We start from the raw sequence: 20,147 nt of genomic DNA on the forward strand, positions 1-20,147 counted from the left end.
CTGGTTCTCCTCCTACCTATCCGACCACTCCTTCAGTGTCTGCTTTGCTGGCTCTACCTCCCCTCCTCTTCCCCTTGCTGTTGGGGTCCCCCAGGGCTCGGTCCTCGGCCCCCTCTTCTTCTCCATCTACACATCCCCTATTGGACAGTCCATCAGGAGATTTGGTTTACAGTACCATCTCTATGCTGATGATACCCAGCTATACACCCCCGCCCGGGACATCAAAAACGCACCTCTTCAGGGAGGCATACAATATCCGCCTGATAACATGCTCCCTGACCTACTGACTGCAATCCCTGCTAGCTGTAATCAACCGTCACCTGCAGTCATACCGATTCCGCCATTATATGGCCTGACCATTGTCTGTGTATAGAATCCCTCACTCTCCACCTCGCCATACCGTGCACATCTCCAGCCCCTCTACCTTCTGTATCCCCCGTTACTTGTAGTATGTAAGCTCATTGGAGCAGGACCCTCACCCCTACTGTCTCCATCAGCTGATTACTATGTAACCGTTGTCTTGTTTCCCCTGTATTGTAAGCGCTGCGGAATATGTTGGCGCCATATAAAGATTATTATTATGTGCGAGAATCCTGATAGTGAAAATAAAAACCATTGAAATCCGTCGTTTCATCCCATTACGCGGCAGCATAAAGCGCCCATGTGTTTAAGCCCTAAAGCCGGACTCACATGGACATATGCGCATACCCTGCGTGAGTCACACAGGGTTTTATGGCTGTGGAGCCGATCGATCGCTGCGTATGTCAGCGATATTGTGCTGCATATGACGGCGTATCTCAGGCACGTATCTCAGGCACATATCTTACGCACGTATCTCAGGCACGTATCTCAGGCACGTATCTCAGGCACGTATCTCACGCACGTATCTTACGCACGTATCTCAGGCACGTATCTCAGGCACGTATCTTATGCACGTATCTCAGGCACGTATCTTATGCACGTATCTCAGGAACGTATCTCAGGCACATATCTTATGCACGTATCTCAGGCATGTATCTTATGCACGTATCTCAGGCACGTATCTCAGGCACGTATCTCAGGCACGTATCTCAGGCACGTATCTCACGCACGTATCTCAGGCACGTATCTTATGCACGTATCTCAGGCACGTATCTTATGCACGTATCTCAGGCACGTATCTTATGCACGTATCTCAGGCACGTATCTCAGGCACGTATCTCAGGCACGTATCTCAGGCACGTATCTCAGGCACGTATCTCAGGCACGTATCTTACGCACGTATCTCAGGCACGTATCTCACGCACGTATCTTACGCACGTATCTCAGGCACGTATCTCAGGCACGTATCTCAGGCACGTATCTTACGCACGTATCTCAGGCACGTATCTCAGGCACGTATCTTACGCACGTATCTCAGGCACGTATCTCAGGCACGTATCTTACGCACGTATCTCAGGCCCGTATCTCAGGCCCGCTGTCATGCGCAGTATTCCTCTTTTTTTCTTTAAATGCTCTGCACTGTTGCTTTGCTGCGGCGCGTATATCTGCCGCCTATACGCAATGTTATTGTGTATGGGCAGCGTTGATTACACGTCCATGGAGAACAATGGGCTCTTGCGTAATACACGGCTGCATTCTCTTTTGCACTCGCATATTACGCAATTCTTACATGCAAATGTGAGCGAAGCAGCGCAAGGCAGCGTATCTGATCGCCTGTGAATTAGCAGACATGCGCGGTAATCTTCACTATCCTAATGCCATATATCTCAGACAGGTTATATATCCACACTGCAGGCACGAGCCACCAGCTGGCCTTCTGTTAAATGAACAGCTGGGGAGATAAGCAATGTGGGACATTCTTCTTATATTCTCATGCAAATGTGACAACTTAGAAGGCGGGGGAGGGGGGGGGGGGAGGACAGCATAGCTGCAAATATCACTCGTGCAGCAAGTACATCCATAGACTAATGCATATAGGATTTAAAGGGGTTTTCTGGGACTTTACTAGTGATGACCGATCCTCAGGATAGGTCATCAATCAGTGGGGTCTGACAGTCAGGATCCCCCACTGCTTAGCTGTTTTCTGGGCCCACTGTCAGTGTAGAGTCAGAAACAGACAGCTCTATCAGCACTGACAGCGGTCCTGATATCAGCTGATCGGTGGAAATCTCGAGCATCGGATCCTGCGATCAACTATTGATGACCTATCCTGAGGATCGGTCGTCACTAGTAATGTCCCAGAAAACCCCTTTAAAATCCTACATGTGTATGTTGGGTCTAAACTGCAGATGGCAAAGTGGTTCTGATGATCGGTGCAGTAATGTTCTCCATGAGAAGGACTCAATATATATGAATTAATTACAATATGATACAGCTGAGATCTTGTATATAATAATCAATGTATATTAGGTAATTGCTTACTATCCTACCAGAAGTTTTGGACCCCCCCCCTATCAGTAGAATGTATTGTGTCTTATTAGCATGTCACGTGTTCTGAACCATGCTACATAAGGTGCAGAACCGCGGAGGCGTCAGCCATAGCTTGTGATGGGACGTGCATGCTTTTGGATCTACAGGTTATGCCGCTGCACACAAGCCGTCCATCATGAAGAGCAATGCATCGGCCATCTACAATGGTGCAAGGAGCGCCATCATTGGACAGTAGCGCAATGGAAGAATGTTTTATGGAGTGATTATCACTACTCCATCTTCACGTCAGATGGAGGTACCTGGGTGTGGAGGAGCCTGGGGAACACCTTCTACCTGAGTGTGTTATGCCAACAGTTAAATACGGTGGAAGTTCCGTTATGGTCTGGGGATGTGTTACTTTGGTTTGAGGATATGGATGTTCCAGGATTAGACCGGCTGCACAGAGTCCCGACCTGAACATCTTTGGGATGAACTGGAATGTCGGATCAGGAAATATGAAGTGTCCATCTTCTTTGAGAAAGAGCTTGCCAGACATTTGCAGGATGAATGGAGGGAAATCCCAGCTGAAATGTGTCAGACGCTGGTAGAAAGTATACCATGGAGAGTATCCGATGTCATTAGGGCCAGACAGGCCCCACTAAGTATTCTCATATGGAAATAAATGCTACTTTGATTCTTGCTCAGGTGTCTAATTAGTTTTAGTAGGATAGTGCATGTATCATCCCCACTCACAGGAGAGAATCTAAAATATAAATAAGCCTACAGGCTTTTTCTTGCACTGCCCTTTGACCCCTTTGCCTTAACTTTGGTGGCTGATTTTGGAGTCATTGGATGAGGCACAGGCTCACCTCCGATGCTATATCATTAAACTTGAGTTTAGTAGGCTCAGTGAGAAGTCAGGCAAGTTCAAAGTTACAATCTTAGGTCTATGGCTGCTCTGCTGAGTCAGCTCCAGAGTGTGAAGGGTTGCGTTACTAAGAAGACAAACCAGAAGTGGTCTTCATAGAAGAACTGTGGACAAAATGCCATACCAATACCATCCATATGGAAACCGGGCCAAACGACTCAACTATGCATGAAAACATAGGAACTGGGGTGCAAAAAATGGCAGCAGGTGCTCTGGCCTGATGAGCCCAAATGTGAAATATTGGCAGAAGGTAGTTTGTTCTCTGAAGGGCTGGAGAGCAATATAACAATGAGTGTCTGCAGGCTCAATACAATAATGAGTGTCTGCAGGCTCAATACAATAATGAGTGTCTGCAGGCTCAATACAATAATCAGTGACTCTCATCGTGGCCCCAGTAAAAATATTACTGAGGAGGGGTTAATTAGTAATAGCAACCCCCACAGTGGCCCAATGAGTAATAGCGACCCCCATAGTGGCCCCAGTAGTAATAGCGACCCCCATAGTGCCCCAGTAGTAATAGCAACCCCCATAGTGGCCCCAGTAGTAATAGCGACCCCTACAGTAATATTACCGCCCTCAGCAATATTAACCACCCATTGTAATATTAATCCCCATAGTAATATTAACCTCCTTCAATGATATTATCCCCCTTAGTAGTATTAACACCCCTCAGTAATATTCATTTCCACAGTAATATTACATAGTATGTAACATAGTATGTAAGGCCGAATGAAGACAATGTCCATCTAGTCCAGCCTGTCTATCCTCCTGTGTTGATCCAGAGGAAGGCAAAAAAAACCCAAGGCCAGAAGCCAATTAGCCCTTTTGGGGAAAAAATTCCTTCCCGACTCCCTAATGGTAATCAGACTGTTCCCTGGATCAACCCCTAATAGTTCCTACCTGCCTGTATACCCGGATTAACAATTAACCTAAGATTTATAACCTATAATATCCTTCCTCTCCAGAAAGACATCAAGTCCCCCTTAAACTCCTCTATGGATTTTGCCATCACCACTTCCTCAGGCAGAGAGTTCCACAGTCTAACTGCTCTTACAGTAAAGAATCCCCTTCTATGTTGGTGATGAAACCTGCTTTCCTCTAATCGTAGCGGATGTCCTCTTGTTACCGTCGTGGTCCTGGGTGTAAACAGATCGCGGGAGAGATCCATGTATTGTCCCCTCATGTACTTATACATGGTTATTTGGTCGCCTCTTAACCTTCTTTTTTCTAGAGTAAATAGTCCCAATTTTGATGCCTCTCTGGGTATTCCAGTCCCGTCATTCCATGTATTAGTTTGGTTACCCTTCTTTGAACCCCCTCAAGCACTGTAACATCTTTCCTGAGCACCGGTGTCCAGAACTGTACGCAGTATTCCATGTGAGGTCTGACAAGTGCCTTATATAATGGAAGGATAATGTTCTCGTCCTTCGCCCCTATACCACTTTTAATGCACCCCAAGACTTTATTTGCCTTTGCAGCAGCTGACTGGCATTGGTTACTCCAGTTTAGTCTATTATCCACTAATACCCCTAGATCCTTTTCCCTATCACTTTTCCCTAGTGGTACCCCATTAAGTGAATATTGGTGACATCCGTTCCTCCTGCCCATGTGCATAGTCTTACATTTTTCAACATTGACCTTCATTCACCATTTCCCCCCCCCAAGCCCCCGGCTTATCCAGGTCCGTTTGTAGCCGCACATTGTCCTCCGTTGCATTAATTATATTGCATAATTTTGTGTCATCTGCAAATATTGATATTTTGCTGTGCAGCCCCTCTACCAGGTCGTTGATAAATATGTTGAACAGAGTGGGGCCTAGTACTAAACCCTGTGGCACCCCGCTAGCGACTGTGGTCCAATCAGAGTACGAACCATTTATTACCACCCTCTGCTTTCTATCGTTGAGCCAATTTTTTACCCACTTACACACGTTTTCGCCCAGTCCGAGCTGCCTCATTTTGTATATTAGCCTATTATGTGGCACGGTGTCAAAGGCTTTAGAGAAGTCCAGATATACTAGATCAATAGACTCTCCCAGGTCCAGCTTAGAGCTTACTTCATCATAGAAACTGATCAGATTTGTCTGACATGAGCGACCCTTCATGAATCCATGCTGGTGAGGAGTTATTCCCTTATTCTCCTTGAGGTACTCATCGATGGCGTCTCTCAGAATCCCCTCGAAAATTTTTCCCGTTACTGAAGTGAGACTTACCGGCCTGTAGTTACCAGGCTCACTTTTGCTCCCTTTTTTGTAAATTGGAACCACGTTGGCAATGCGCCAATCCAATGGTACAACACCGGTCTTGATAGTGTGTAGAAATATTAGGTATAGCGGCCTAGCTATCTCGTCACTTAGTTCCCTTAGTATCCTTGGGTGTAATCCATCTGGGCCCGGCAATTTATCAATTTTAGTCTTCTTTAGTCACTTCCGCACCTCCTCCTGCGTTAGGTATGAGATATTTTGTGAGGGGTTCGTTTTATTCCCCTGCATCTCGTGTGGCATTTCCTTTTTGTTTTTGAATACACTTGGGAAGAAACTATTTAGTAGATTTGCTTTCCCTTCGTCATCATCAATGATTTCTCCTGCATTATTTTTTAAAGGGCCAGTGCTCTCCCTGCAAATCCTTTTGCTGTTAATATAGTTGAAAAATAGCTTTGGGTTGTTTTTGCTCTCTTTTGCGATCCGTCTTTCTGCTTCCTCCTTGGCAGTTTTGATCTTATCTTTGCATATTTAGTTTTTTTCCCTGTACGATTTTAGCGCTTCTTCGCTGCCTTCTTAATTTAGTAGTTTGAATGCTTTCTTTTTTTCGTTTATTGCCCCTCTTACCGTCTTGTCGAGCCACATTGGCTTGCTTCCACTTGAGGTTCTTCTATTTTTAAAGGGTATGAGGTGATTAGGATCCTTTTAAACTCCTCCCATTTGTCCTCTGTACTGATATTTTTGAGGATGTTGTCCCAATTAATGTTACTGATAGTAGTTCTAAGCTCATCAAATTCTGCTTTACTAAAGCTTAGTTTCTTTGTCGCTCCCTGATAAGGCTTCCTATTGATTGACAGCTGGAAGTTGATTATATTGTGGTCACTGTTCCCCAAGTGCCCCTCAACCTGCACCCCCTTTATACGTTCCGGTTTGTTGGTTAGTACTAGGTCCAGAATGGCCCTCCCTCTCGTTGGTTCCTGCACAAGTTGGTTCAGGTAATTGTCTTTAATTACTCTCAAGAACTTATCACCCCTATGAGATTTGCAGGTTTCGTTCTCCCATGTTTTATCTGGATAATTAAAGTCCCCCATGATAATTACTTCGTTTCGTTTTGACACCTCTTCTGTCTGCCTTAGTAGTAAGTTTTCAGTTTCTTCTGTTGCTTTTGGTGGTCTATAGAAGACCCCTATCAGGATTTTGTTATTTTTTCCTCCCTGTATTTCTACCCACAGAGATTCCACCTGTTCTTCTCCTACCCCTATATCCTCCCGTAGCCTCGGCTTCAAGTTCGATTTGACGTACAGACATACCCCTCCCCCTTTCTGGTTCCTTCGGTCTCTTCTGAAGAGATTGTACCCCTGCAAATTCACCGCCCAATCGCACTTATCATCAAGCCATGTTTCCGTAATTCCGACTATATTATAATTTTCATCAGTCATTCTCGCTTCAAGCTCACCCACTTTACCGATCAGACTTCGTGCATTCGTGGTCATACAATTTATATCATTTTTTTTGTTTTTTAAATTTGTTTTGTTGCTATTCGTACTTATGGCTGATCTATCAGTTCTAACTGTACTAACCCCACCCCCAGCTCGACCCCCATTCCCTTTGCTTGGACCCGGATCGCTAGTTACGCAGGCTACCCCACTATTTCTCATTTTACCCTCCCCCCAGTCCCTAGTTTAAACACTCCTCCAGCCTTCTAGCCATCTTATCCCCCAGCATAGCTGCACCCTCCCCATTAAGATGCAGTCCATCCCTACGGTAGAGCCTGTAGCCGACAGCAAAGTCAACCCAGTTCTCCAGGAACCCAAATCCCTCCTTTTTACACCAACTCCGGAGTCACTTGTTTACCTCCCTAAGATCCTGCTGCCTTTCTAGTGTGGCTTTAGGTACAGGTAGTATTTCCGAGAAAACTACCCTGGAGGTCCTCGTCCTAAGCTTGGACCCTAGGTCCCTGAAATCATTTTTGAGGGCCCTCCATTGACCTCTAACTTGTTCATTGGTGCCAACGTGCACCATGACTGCTGGATCCTCACCAGCCCCTCCCAGTAATCTGTCAATCCGATCCGCGATGTGTCGAACTCGAGCGCCAGGAAGACAACACACCGTTCGACGATCCCGGTCTTTATGGCAGATTGCCCTCTCTGTCCCCCTAATAATTGAGTCCCCCACCACTAGAACCTGTCTAGCCTGCCCTGCGCTCCCCGTCCCCGTCTCACTGGAGCAGTCATCCCCCTGGCATTCAGATGGCATGTCGTGCTGCAGCGGTGCTGGCTCTGTAATGGCATCGCCCTCATCTGCCAACGTTGCAGACATGTTGGGTTGTGCCAGCTCAGGACCAGCCTCCCTGGATCTATTCCCTCTACGCCTCCTTCTATCTGACACCCAGCTGACTGCCTGCTCCCCCTGCTCTTCCGTACTACCATCCGCCCCCGCCTCTACCCCAGCGAGTGCCTGCTCAGTGAGCACCAAACTCCTTTCTATGATGCCAATGGCTCTCAGTGTTGCCAGTTGCCCATTTAGATCCAGAATTTGGGCTTCTAAATGTACGACGTGCACGCATCTTGCGCAACAGTATGCACCCTCGATCGGCTGATCAAGGACCGCATACATTGCACAAGTAGCACACTGGATGGCATTGCCAGGCATGTGGCTCATCCTAATGGGGATCTACAATTTACTTGTGGAAGTAGTGAAGATAGACTTGTTCACACTCCGCTCACACGCTACCGCCTCCGCTCAACCACTCACACGCTGCTGCAACCGCTCAACCACTCACCCGCTGCTGCAACCGCTCACCCGCTGCTGCAACCACTTAACTGCTGCTGCAACCGCTCACCTGCTCATACGCTGATGCCTCCGCTCAACCGCTCACCTGCTCATACGCTGCTGTCTCCGCTCACAAGCTGCTGCCTCTGTACAACCACTCACACGCTGCCGCTCTCGCGCAACCGGTCAAATTCCCCCCCCCCCCACAGACACTTAGACCCCCAGACACACACACACACACACAGAAGACACAACTAGGGCACACCAGATACACAGAAGACACACACTTAGCTCACAAACACACACAGAAGATACTTATCGGCTCCTCCACTCCTCCTGGTGACGTCACCCGCTCTCCCGGCGGCCGCTCACTCTGCCCTCCTGTCTTAGCTGCTCTGCTGCTCCGTTCTAGTCCCCTCTGCTGCTGCTGGCGCTGGACTCCTGGTGGCCTCTTGGCGCCGGCTACTGCTCTGCTCCGCTCCGGTCTCACCTTACTGCCCCCGCACCTGCTTCGGCGCCGGTATCGGCTCCTGCGCTGCTGCCCCTCAGTATTAATAGTTCCCCTCCAACCCATATACTTACCTCCTTCTTGCTGTCAGCGCTGCTCCTCCTCTGCTTGCGCTGAGCCCAGCCTTGTGTTTGACACATGTGAGATGCTTTATCCGTCATGTAATTCTATCAGGGTATCTTGTTAATTGACAAAAATAAATTACCAATCACAGAGACCGACACAATCCAAAGATTTAAAGCCCTTCGCAGGCAGGAGGTGCGCTACTAAAACTACATGATATTTGTATAAACCTAAAATACGAGGGCTCAAACAGACGGACTTATATCAGACCCCAACTGGTGGTTGTGTGAGGGGAAATAGAGCAAAGAGTAGGGATTATTGAGACCGCGAGGGTGGATTCAATCTCTACATACTCCCTACTCTTTGCTCTAGTTTCCCGCACACAACCACCAGTTGGGGTCTGATATAAGTCCGTCTGTTTGAGCCCTCGTATTTTAGGTTTATACAAATACATGTAGTTTTAGTAGCGCACCTCCTGCTGCGAAGGGCAAACAGAAATGATTAACATTTGAAAGCGTTCCTACGATGCATTATTCTTTCCTCTCCTGCCTACATTTGCACAGTACTATATATTGATGATTAATAAGTACATGGCCCCTTTAAACAACAACCCTGATGGATAATCAATTAACCAGAGTACAGCAGAGCAAACAAGTGCAGGTTGCTGCGCGCTGCAAAATGCCGAAACGGGTCACTGGTTGCGTGAAGAAGTCCACGTCTGCATACCATAAGGCGTTTATTTCTCACTGGGCTGTAGGTATATGAGACTCAGTAAATGACTTCTTCCTCCTCAGTGTCTTAGGCCTCCTGCACACGGGCAGAAATTCCGTGACGTGATTTCCCGCAGAATTTCCGCCCGTGCCCACCTGCATTATAAAACACAATCCTATGCACACAACTGCGATTTGTCCGCATGAAAACACGCGTGGAAAACAAATCGCGGCATGTTCTATTTCTGTGCGGGTCTCACAGAGGCCCACACAGTAATGTCAGTAGTCCCGGGCCGGCTCCGCTCTGCGCATGCGCCGAATGGCCGGCAGCGAGCACATAGCAGAGACGGAGGACGCCGGAAGCGGGTGAGCCGCAGGCCTCTGCAGGGGCACGGGACTGCATCCCGCTGCCAGAATTCGACCCGGCCGTCTGCAGGCGGCCATATTCTCCACTTATAGAAGGGTTTATGAGCAGAGCAGGGAGGAGGCCAGAAATCATGTAATTACTGCTGTATGTGCAACAAAAATCAGAGTCAACACGGCCAACAAATAAACGTGAAGCTGCGTGTAGGCGTGTAAGGCTGCTTTCACATCTGCATCGGGGATTCCATTTTCCTGCTCCGATTTGTTGCGCTGAAACGCGTTGCAACCGATTGACCTGTATAGTTAGTAAAATATGGAGCATTAAATTGTCCAACCATTGCGACCAACGTTTTTCCGGTCCATCAAGGGCAGAGAGTTTTTTTGTTTGTTTGTTTTTTTCCCAGATTTGGATTACTGTGGTCAGGGAAGATTCCTGAAGGTATGGGTGCAGATGGTCTGCTAACAGGTCCCTGCAGTGTCACCATTCAGGGATTATGGTATGATGACTAATAGTACTCGATTATGCCAGGAAAACACTCCCCAGACCATTACACCGCCAGTACCTGTCTTTTGAAACCCCAACGGTACACCCATGGGACATGGCTTCATGCTGTTTGCACCAGATGCAGACCTGTTCATCTCAGTAGGAAATGGGACTTGTCACTCCAGACAACCTTCTGCATGACCACGGCTCCATTTATTCGTGGATTCTCAGGACTACCATTTTTATCTTCGGTGGTGGTCCCAGCAATCTGACCCTGCCAATCTATTCCCAATCCTGTTGATGGTAAATAATGTCTTTTCAGGAGATAACTTGCTGGTCCTTAGCACGGATGGGCTATACTCGTAGCGGCAGATGACCAGTTCTGGCACCATTGCGTCTAAGAGAAACAGAAAAATGAGACTCCAGCAGGCAAAAGAGCGCAAAACTTTTGTCACTGAGCAGTAAAAAAACATCACCTGGTCAGATGAATCCAGATTTCTGCTGCACTGTGCCGATGGGAGGTCAGAATTTGGCACAAGCAGCATGAGTCGATGACCCCGTCCTGTCAAGCAGGTGGAGGTGGAGAACGTTTTCTTGGCGCACCCTGGTTCTCGAATACCTGATCATGGACACCACAACAAGTTGCTGCAGTTCTGAAGGCCGAAGGAACTCCAATGTGCTACTAGATGGTATCTCTAACAAAGTGGTCATTTGTTGTACATCTTGTATGTACAATGATAGCAAAAAACCTTATGATAAGAGGAGGCACAATTGTTTTGTAGAGGTGGAGGCGAGACCTCAGGATCTTCTCTGGTGGACTCAAAGAACCGCAGTTGGACGCTAACAAGGAGATATGTTTTTTTGTTAAGTATCAGTAATCATAGAAGAAGATGCCGATCAGACAGGATTGTACAAATATTATATTGGCAATAAATACTACAAGTGGGTAAGAACACATTTGGCGCCCGTTCCTTTGCCGGACTCCCATCCACACCGGATCTTCTGAATTCTCTTACTGAAGCAGGGTAATATTAATACAGTTTTACAGAGAAGAACAACCAAGGGAAGGAGGACCACCAACATGAATGTGGGGGGAGTGTACCAAATAAACTGCTTCACATCCACCCATTTATTCCAGGCGAATACGAGCGTATGTACCGTGCAGAGGAATAGCGCAATATGGCCCAGCTTACTCTGTGAAGACAAAAAGAAGACAGAAAGGATTTACTATAAATATATATTTAGTACAGTTGTGGCCAAAAGGTTTGAGACTGACACAAATTTTGGGTTTCACAAAGTTTTCTGCTTCCATGTTTTTAGATCTTTTAAGGCTTATTCACATGAGCGTATATCGGCTGCCATTTTCATGGCCGGCTGATATACTCTACACCTGATGCATTGGATTCCAATTAGTGATGAGCGAGCATTGCCCTTAGCGAGTACCTGCCCGCTCGAGAGAAAAGGTTCGGCTGCCGGTGGCGGGCAGGGAGCGGGAAGGAACGGAAGGGAGATCTGTCTCTCCCTCTTTCCCCCCCCCCCCGCTTCCCTCTGCTGACTGCCACAACTCACCGCTCCCCCGCACCCAAACCTTTTCTCTCGAGCGGGCAGGTACTCGCTAAGGGCAATGCTCGCTCATCTCTAATTCCAATGCATCAGATCAGATGGGTGTATTTCCGCAGTGTAAGATCTTTGGAGTTTCTCGACCATGGACCCAAAATGTCAATATTTTGTTCACCAAATCGCTTAGTCATCACTTTTGTCTTGTGACACGGTGCTCCATCCCCTGATTGCTCCTCGATGGAAGAAGTTGCTCTCAGAGGAGATTTGGATACCATTCTTTATTCATAGCAGTGTTCTTAGGCACAGTTTTGAGTTTAGTGTCTTGGATGGGAAGGAACCCCCACATAAGTGGTCTCAGGCTGCTCTGCTGTTGGCATGACACACCAGTGCGCCGCATTGAGCGATCAGGCGCATACACGGTGACTCATTCTCAGGCCGGACTGACATCATGCACATGCACTGTCAGTGCGGTGCAAGTGCATCGGGGGTGGAACACGACGTCTCCGTGGGAAGAGCTGCAGGCATCACTCAGCAAGAACGAAAGGCTGGAAGAGAGACTGCCTATTGGAGGTCCGCGGCCAATTAAAATATGGTGCAGAAGAAACATATTGGCCAATATCTTTGCATTGGAAACACCTTGGCAAAAGATAAAAGGTAACGCTGGGTTCTTTATGACACCGCACATATAACAGTATGTTGGGTTGCTCGGTCACATTTCAGTGACACCGTTTCTTTAACCACAATGGTTTTCTGTGTGGAGTCTAATGAATCATAAAGAGGGAACATTGTAATAGATGCTCTATCATTTCTATCAGCGCTATACATCTCCCACTCTAGATACATAGATGGAGCAACCAAAAACGGTTTGCTGAGGCTTCGCTACACATACTAATTGTTTTTCGGATTAGTAAAGCATTTTCTTCGGACCGCGCAGTTTGTAGCGATTAGATTGGAGGCAGCGAAGGGTGCGGATAATGTTGCATCCTACTTTGAAGTTAATGACTGGAATCTACAAGGACCTGAAATGCTCCTTTTTGGAAATGTCTGTTATCAGGGAACTTGAAGGATAGCATTTCATCTTCTTCACAATTGTGTAACAACAAAAGAAACTTTTTAGGAGGCTTCATTTCTACCGCAGCCTAATAGTGCCAAATAACGAGGTGCAGACAAAACAGATCAACGCATAACTAAGAATGTGAAGATTCCACAAAAATGTCAAAAGAGAATTGTTCCAAGGGTATTTCTGCAGGATGTGCCATGAAAGGCTAATTCAACCCAAATTCCAAAAAAGCTGGAGTGCAGTGCAGAATGTAAATAGATGTAGTGAGAAAGAGGATGCAATGATGTGGAAATCTCATCTAGCTATATGTTATTCACAGAAGGACATAGAACATATCAGAAGGTGAGACCGAGACATTTTTCCATTTAATTAAAAAAAATGAACTCATTTAGAAATTGAGGGCAGCAACACATCTCACAAAAGTTGGGGCGGACCATGTCTACCATTGGGAAAGGGAGTCATGATGGAAACCTTTATATATGTTAAGGCCCTTTTACACGTAACAAGTATTGTGCAAACGATGCCAGACATTTGTCCCTGTGTATACTCGCTCCCCTGCTGTTACACAAGGGAGAATATCACTGAATCGCTCACAGAGCGGCTAACAGGGAGACAGGGCGGCTGGTGGAGAATTCTCTCTTCGCTCTCCCCCCGCCCCTCTCAATTCACTGTAAGCAGCGGCTGTTCAGTAGTGAATGGCTGCTGTTGACACAAAACTTTGTGTCGTTCAGTTTTTAACCTCTTTTTTGCTTTCCCTTTTCGGTTTTTCCTCTCTCCTTTAAAAAAATCATAACCCTTATTTATCCCTCGCCGCTGCTGTCTGGGGGCTTGTTGTATTTTCTAATGGTACTATTTAATTTGCCACATTATGTACTAAAATTTTGTAAAAAATTCTAAGTTGAGTGAAATGGAAAAAAAAAGAAATTCCGCCATCTTTGAGTGCGTCTTGTTCCTACGGCGTACACACTGCAACAAAACTGACATGTTAACTCACTTCTATTGGTCAGCACAATTAGTACAATATCAAATCATTCTGTGCGCGACGTCCTGTAGTTTCCGTTGGTACTATATTTAAATACATATGACTTTTTGATCACCTTTTATTACATTTTTTCTTGGAGACAGGATGACCAAAAAAAGCACAATTCTGGTGTTATTTTTTTTTTGGACGACGTTCACCGTGCGGGGTAAATTATGCATTACTTTGATAGATCAGACTTTTACAGACGCAGCGATATCAAATATGTATTTTTGTTTTATTACTGTATTTAGATTATTGTATTAGAAACTAGCTGATATACCCGGCTTCGCCCGAGTTAATTTGGTACTGGTGTTTATCTGGTGTTCACATGGAAAATCTTATGAAGTCGTGGTTACTTTAGAGATACTGAGGAAAAACATATGTTCATCATTTTGCATAGTTCTCTGCGTTACCCAGGAAACACCACGTGGAGGTAACCATGCGACGTTTCCTTCATATAAAATGACATCAGGAAGTGAGAGAATTAGATTACATACATAAAATTTGGACACTAATTCTTTTGCGCTTAGAATTGAATAATCGAGTTGGGACCCATTAACTTTTCCTATTTATGACATAATCAATGCTCGTGCCAAATTTCATGTTTCTATGACATTCGGAAGTGAGAGATTTGGATTATGTACGTAAAATTTGGACGCTAATTCTCTTGCGCATAGAATTGAATAATCGAGTTGGGACCCATCAGCTTTTCCTATTTATGAGATAATCAATGCTCGTGCCAAATGTCCCGTTTCTATGACACCGGAAAGTGAGAAAATTACATACCGCACGTAAAATTTGGACGCTAATTCTTTTGCGCATAGAATTGAATAATCGAGTTGGGACCCATTAGCTTTTCCTATTTATGACATATTCAATGCTCCTGCCAAATTTCACGTTTCTATGACATTGGGAAGTGAGAATATTAGATTATGTACGTTAAATTTCGACGCCAATTCTTTTGCGCTAGAATTGAATAATCGAGTTGGGACCCAATTTCGTTTCCTATTTTGGAGATAATCTATGCTTGCGCCAAATTTCATGTTTCTACGACATCGGGAAGTTGGAGAACTTTTGGCGAGTCAGTGAGTCAGTGAGTCAGTCAGTCCGTGAGGGCTTTCAGCTTTATATATATAGATATGGCAAAAAAGGGGGGTGGGGAACTGTTTTTACTTAAAAAAAATAAAATAAAGAGAGATGAGCGAGCATGCTCGTCCGAGAATTAGCCTACTCGATGTACTCGTTACTCAAGCGAATACTAAGTGGTGCTCGGGTGCTCGGGAAAATTTCACATTCTTCTCCCCACATGTTTATTTTTTGCTAAAGTGTATGCAAACTAGTGTTAGCAAAAAATAGACAAAGTGAAATGAGACAGGACACACACTAAATTGTTTTCAATGGAGCCGCGGCTGCTGCCGACACCCCTGAATTGTTTTTCATGTAAGGGCTTTACATATAACCTCTTCCCTGAAAAATAATAATTTTAGTGTAAAAAAAAAACTTCTCTGCCGCTGCCATGTCCCCCGCGGGAATGAAGAATTCCCTGCTGCACCAGCCACATCTGTGACAGATGCAGCAGAGGAATTCTTCAATTCCCTACCACAGCTGTCACACATGACAGCTGCGGTAGAGGATCCTGCTGCCGACACCCGTCAATTGGATTTCAGGGAAGGGCTTTAAATATGCCCTTCCCTGAAAAAACAGTAAAAGTAAGGTAAAAAAAACAAAAAAACATACTCACCTCCCTTCAGCTGCCGGGGCTCAGCCGCGTCTTCTCTCCACTGTCCCCGACTCTGGTGTGCTGATCTATCAGCAGGCGGAGATTTAAATGAATGAATGACAGGCGAGAGCTGCCTGTGATTGGCTGAGCGCCTCAGCCAATCACAATCAGCTCTTTCAGCAGGCAGGGAATGCTCGGACTCTCATTGACTTCAATAGGGTTTGTTACTCGAAACGAGCTCTCGAGCATTACTAAAAGCTCCGCTCGAATAACGAGCACCCGAGCATTTAGGTACTCTCTCATCTCTAATAATAAATGCTTCGATCACTCCTGCAGTATGATGTAATGCCACAGGCACGGCTTGATAGGCATTCAGCTATGACAGCACTGGCACATTTCAGAAGGCCCCTGGCTGCCATGATGCCTGCACGGCAACCCACGATTTCATCGGTGGGGGCAAACAGGACCCCTGAACATCGGTTGGGGGATTTAAATACCGCTGGTAGAATTGACATTTAACCCCTTAATGACGCGGCCCCTTTTTTTTCCCATTTTTGCTTTTTCCTTTCCATTGTAGAAAAATCATAACTCCTTTATTTATCCATCTCCGTCGCTGTATGAGGGCTTGTTTTTTGCGGGACGAGTTATATTTTTCACTGGTGATACTTACTGTACCATATAATGTACTAAAAAACTTTAAAAAAATTCTAAAAAGTGAAATGAAAAAAAAAAATGACATTCCGCCATCTTTCAGTGCGTCTTGCTTCTACTGCGCACAAACTGCAACAAAAATAACATGGTAACTTTATTCTATGGGTCGGTACGATTACTGCGATACAAAACTTGTATAGTTTTTTTTTCCTGTACTACTACTTTTTTCGAAGACATTTAAGTTTTTCAATTTTTTTCTGCCATTTTCCGTGTGCAATAACTTTTTTATTTTTCCGTCGACGTAGTTGTGTAAGGGCTCATTTTTTGTAGGACGTCCTGTAGTTTCTGTTAGCACCAATTTGGAATATATACGACATTTTGATAACTTTTTATTGCGTTTTTTCTGCGAGACAGGGTAACTGAAAAAGTGCTTTTCTGGCGTTCTTTTTTTTCCGGACGACGTTCATCTTGCGGGGTAACTAATGGCTACTTTGATAGATCGGACTTTTACGGACGCAGCGATACCAAATATGTATTTTTCTTCTATGATTTACATTTTTTTATTATAGATAAAGCAAAAGGGGATAATCTAACTTTTATTACTTTTTTTTTTTTTACAATTAATAAAACTTTATTGATTTTTTTTCCGTTTTCCTTTAAGACCCCCTGGGGGACAACAACGTGCGATGCTTTGATCGCTCCTCCAGTATGACGTAATGCAATTTGACAGGCAGTCTATCAAGCCACCCCACGGGGATGGCCTAATAGGCAGTCTCCCAAGGCAGCCCTGGGTCCTTTCAGAAGGCCCCCGACTGCCATGACACCTGCACGGCTTCTCCGATCTCACCTTGGGGGAGCGATACGGGTCCCCCGTACATCGTTTGGGGGATTTAAATGCCATTGTCAGAATTGATAGCAGCATTTAATGGGTTAATAGCCGCAATTCGATTGCAGCTATAGCCTGTGAGTGTCAGCTGTAATAAACAGCTGACGCTCACACTGTATGAAGAGAGGTCACACACGATCTCTCTTCTTACATACCCCGACACTCCAGAACGTAAATGTACGTCCTGGAGTGGGAAGGGTTTAAAGGGTTAACAGCTCCGATGAGCCGCATGACTTATCGGAGCTGTTGCAGGTGGGTGTCCTCCGTAAGAAACAATGTCTGCTGTAAGAGTGAGGCCGCCCTGCGATTTCCCTCCATGCATACCACGAATGTGCAGGACGTAACTGTAAGTCCTGCAGCGTTAAGCATGCTTAAAACTGGATGAGGGTCGAGTAGTTCAATTTTTGCACTGGATGATTATCGTTCAAAACCCTGCAGAAGCACGGGGGGTTTTGAATAACTGGAACAATAATTGTCCCGTGTAAAAGGGCCCTTAGAGGAGGAGAGAAAAGAGAGGTGGGTGGGGGGACATGATGGAAACTTTTAGATATGTTACTTTTTGATATGTGCCCCAAACCCTGGTTGCTGCTATGGGCTGCTTAATTACATCAACACCACAGATATGAGATCATAGGGCCTACTTGTCTAATTATCATACTAATAGCATTTTCCAGAACCTTTCTGGTAGACACATAGATGCTTATCTAGAAGGACATTAGGGCCCTTTTACACAACTACCTACGCGGTAAAAGGGCAGCTGGTTTTACATAATTGCTTTTAGGCTAGAAGTGATTATAGCAACTTAACTTTGGAGATAAGAAGGCTCCACTGCTGGTAGATAATTGAGCTAATTAACATCAGCTCAGGAAGAGTATTATGCTTATTAGAACTAATATCTACCATCTAGTAGACAAGATGGCTGACCAAAGACATCATGGCTGAACCGAACAGGATCAGATTCACCTACATGATTTGATCAGCACCTCCCCTCGTATGGACATTATCGCCGTGACCCCGGAGTGCGGCATAAAATCACGTGACAAGTTTTCCATGGATCAGTTTCAGTGTGAATCCACATTAGATAGGAGAATCCCACGATCTTAGCGACTTCCAGCGAGGGCGATCATCGGTGCTAGATGGGCTGGAGCTGGGATTTCTCTGCCAACTTGTGGGGTTTTCTTGTGTAAGGGGTCAGAGGAGGATGTCAGGAATCGTTCTAATAAACAGGCGCTACACAGTCAAGAATAGCCAAATACGATGCTGGAGCTCCAACTAACATGTCCAAACGCACAACTCACCATTCCTTAGTGCAGATGACCCGCTCCATTGGGGCTTATTTATGAATAAAGGTGTAATTTGTGCCGGTTTTATACAAGCTGCTGACGGGTAAAATCTGGGCCATATTTATGAGAGATGTGAATGGCGCTTGTAAATGTGGTGAATAATTAGAAGCGCCAGAAAACTAGTAGATGCTCCAAAAACTGATTACGTTCTTAAAAAAGATGGACGCAGGCCAGGAAATAGTCAATAAAGGAGACGTGCCACAATTTAGGCCATATGCACCAAAAATCACATAATTTATTTGAACTTGTGCGTGCTGAGGTCATTCTTACACCGAGTGGCTGAGCATCTGGTTTCAGAGCCATGTAGGGGGAATCAGTAAGAACACTGATCCCTGCTGTTAACCCCTTACAGGCATGTAAACAGTTCACAGAGGGAGGGTGTTCCCTCTGTAATTTCAGGGCCTTCTGCCATGTAATCGCAAAGGGCTGATTGGTTGACATAGCCTATGATCATTATGAATAGTGATAATTCATTGCAGCACAGACATACTGCAATGTATAACAGCGATCATCGCACCGCAGGTTCAAGTTCCCTACAGGGACATAAACAATGTAAAAAAGAAAAATGGTTAAAAAAATGTTAAAAAATATATAAAGAAAAAACAACCTTTTTTCTGCACTTTCCCCTCTGTTTAAAAAAAACAACAAAACACGTTTGGTATCATCCCATCTGTACGGCCCATAGAATAAATGAAACACCCTTTTTATCCTACACAGCTAACTCTATAAAAAGAGAAGCAATAAAAACTGAGCCCAAATGCTTTTTTTGTTCATTTCACACCCCCCAAAATGCAAGGAAAGTGATTAAAAAAGCCATATGTGGCCCAAAATGGTATCAATAAAAACTACAGCTCGTCACGCCACAAATAAGCCCTCACAGAGCTCAGTCCATGGAATCATAAAAAGTTATGGGACTCTGAATGCAGCAATGCAAAAAAATGTTTTCCAAAAAAAGGGGTTTTATTGTGCAAAAGTAGAAAAACCTGAAAAAATATAATTTTGGTATTGTCATAATCGTTACAACCCGAAGAAAAAAAAAATGTGTCATGTCATTTATGCTGCATGATTAATGCTGTTAAAAATTGGCAGAATTGATATTTTTTCTTCCTGCCCTCCAAAAAAGTGTATTAAAGGTTCTGCAATACATTATATGTACCGAAAAAAAGAACCAATAAAAAACTAAAGGTCACCACACAAAAAACAAGCCCTCCTGCGGTCACGTCAGCGGAGAAATAAAAAAGTTCCGGCTTTTGAAAAGTGGAGATGAAAATCCCTCCAAAATCGGGACATCCTTAAGTCCAGAATAGGTCGTGTCATTAAGGGGTTAAGAGGCCGGACTGCCCATGAGAATATGAACAGCATTAATTTCTTCATTTATAACGTTTGTTTTGTACTTTGTGAACTATTATTATGTCATACGATTTCTTTAGCAGATATTTTCCTGTTTTTGGAGCCGTTTTCATCCCTGCTTATGTGCAGTAACTGCT

At 45.0% G+C, this 20,147-nt stretch overlaps 1 protein-coding gene across 4 annotated transcripts in view; it reads right to left on the reverse strand.

Moving 5' to 3' along the window:
- Window positions 1-9,585: 9,585 nt before the first annotated feature.
- The window catches only part of STEAP1 (STEAP family member 1), a 56,409-nt gene continuing 45,847 nt past the window's right edge, over window positions 9,586-20,147 (reverse strand). For 3 of the 4 annotated variants that reach the window (XM_066585007.1, XM_066585008.1, XM_066585006.1), the window contains exon 5: window positions 9,586-11,613. In XM_066585007.1, the coding sequence (XP_066441104.1) occupies window positions 11,356-11,613 (258 nt within the window). In that variant the 3' untranslated portion in view covers window positions 9,586-11,355. The remainder of the gene's footprint in view (window positions 11,614-20,147) is intronic. The other variant, XR_010787334.1, reaches the window with a different exon arrangement.

This window comes from Eleutherodactylus coqui, chromosome 12, assembly GCF_035609145.1.
Source record: "Eleutherodactylus coqui strain aEleCoq1 chromosome 12, aEleCoq1.hap1, whole genome shotgun sequence".
NCBI lineage: Eukaryota > Metazoa > Chordata > Amphibia > Anura > Eleutherodactylidae > Eleutherodactylus > Eleutherodactylus coqui.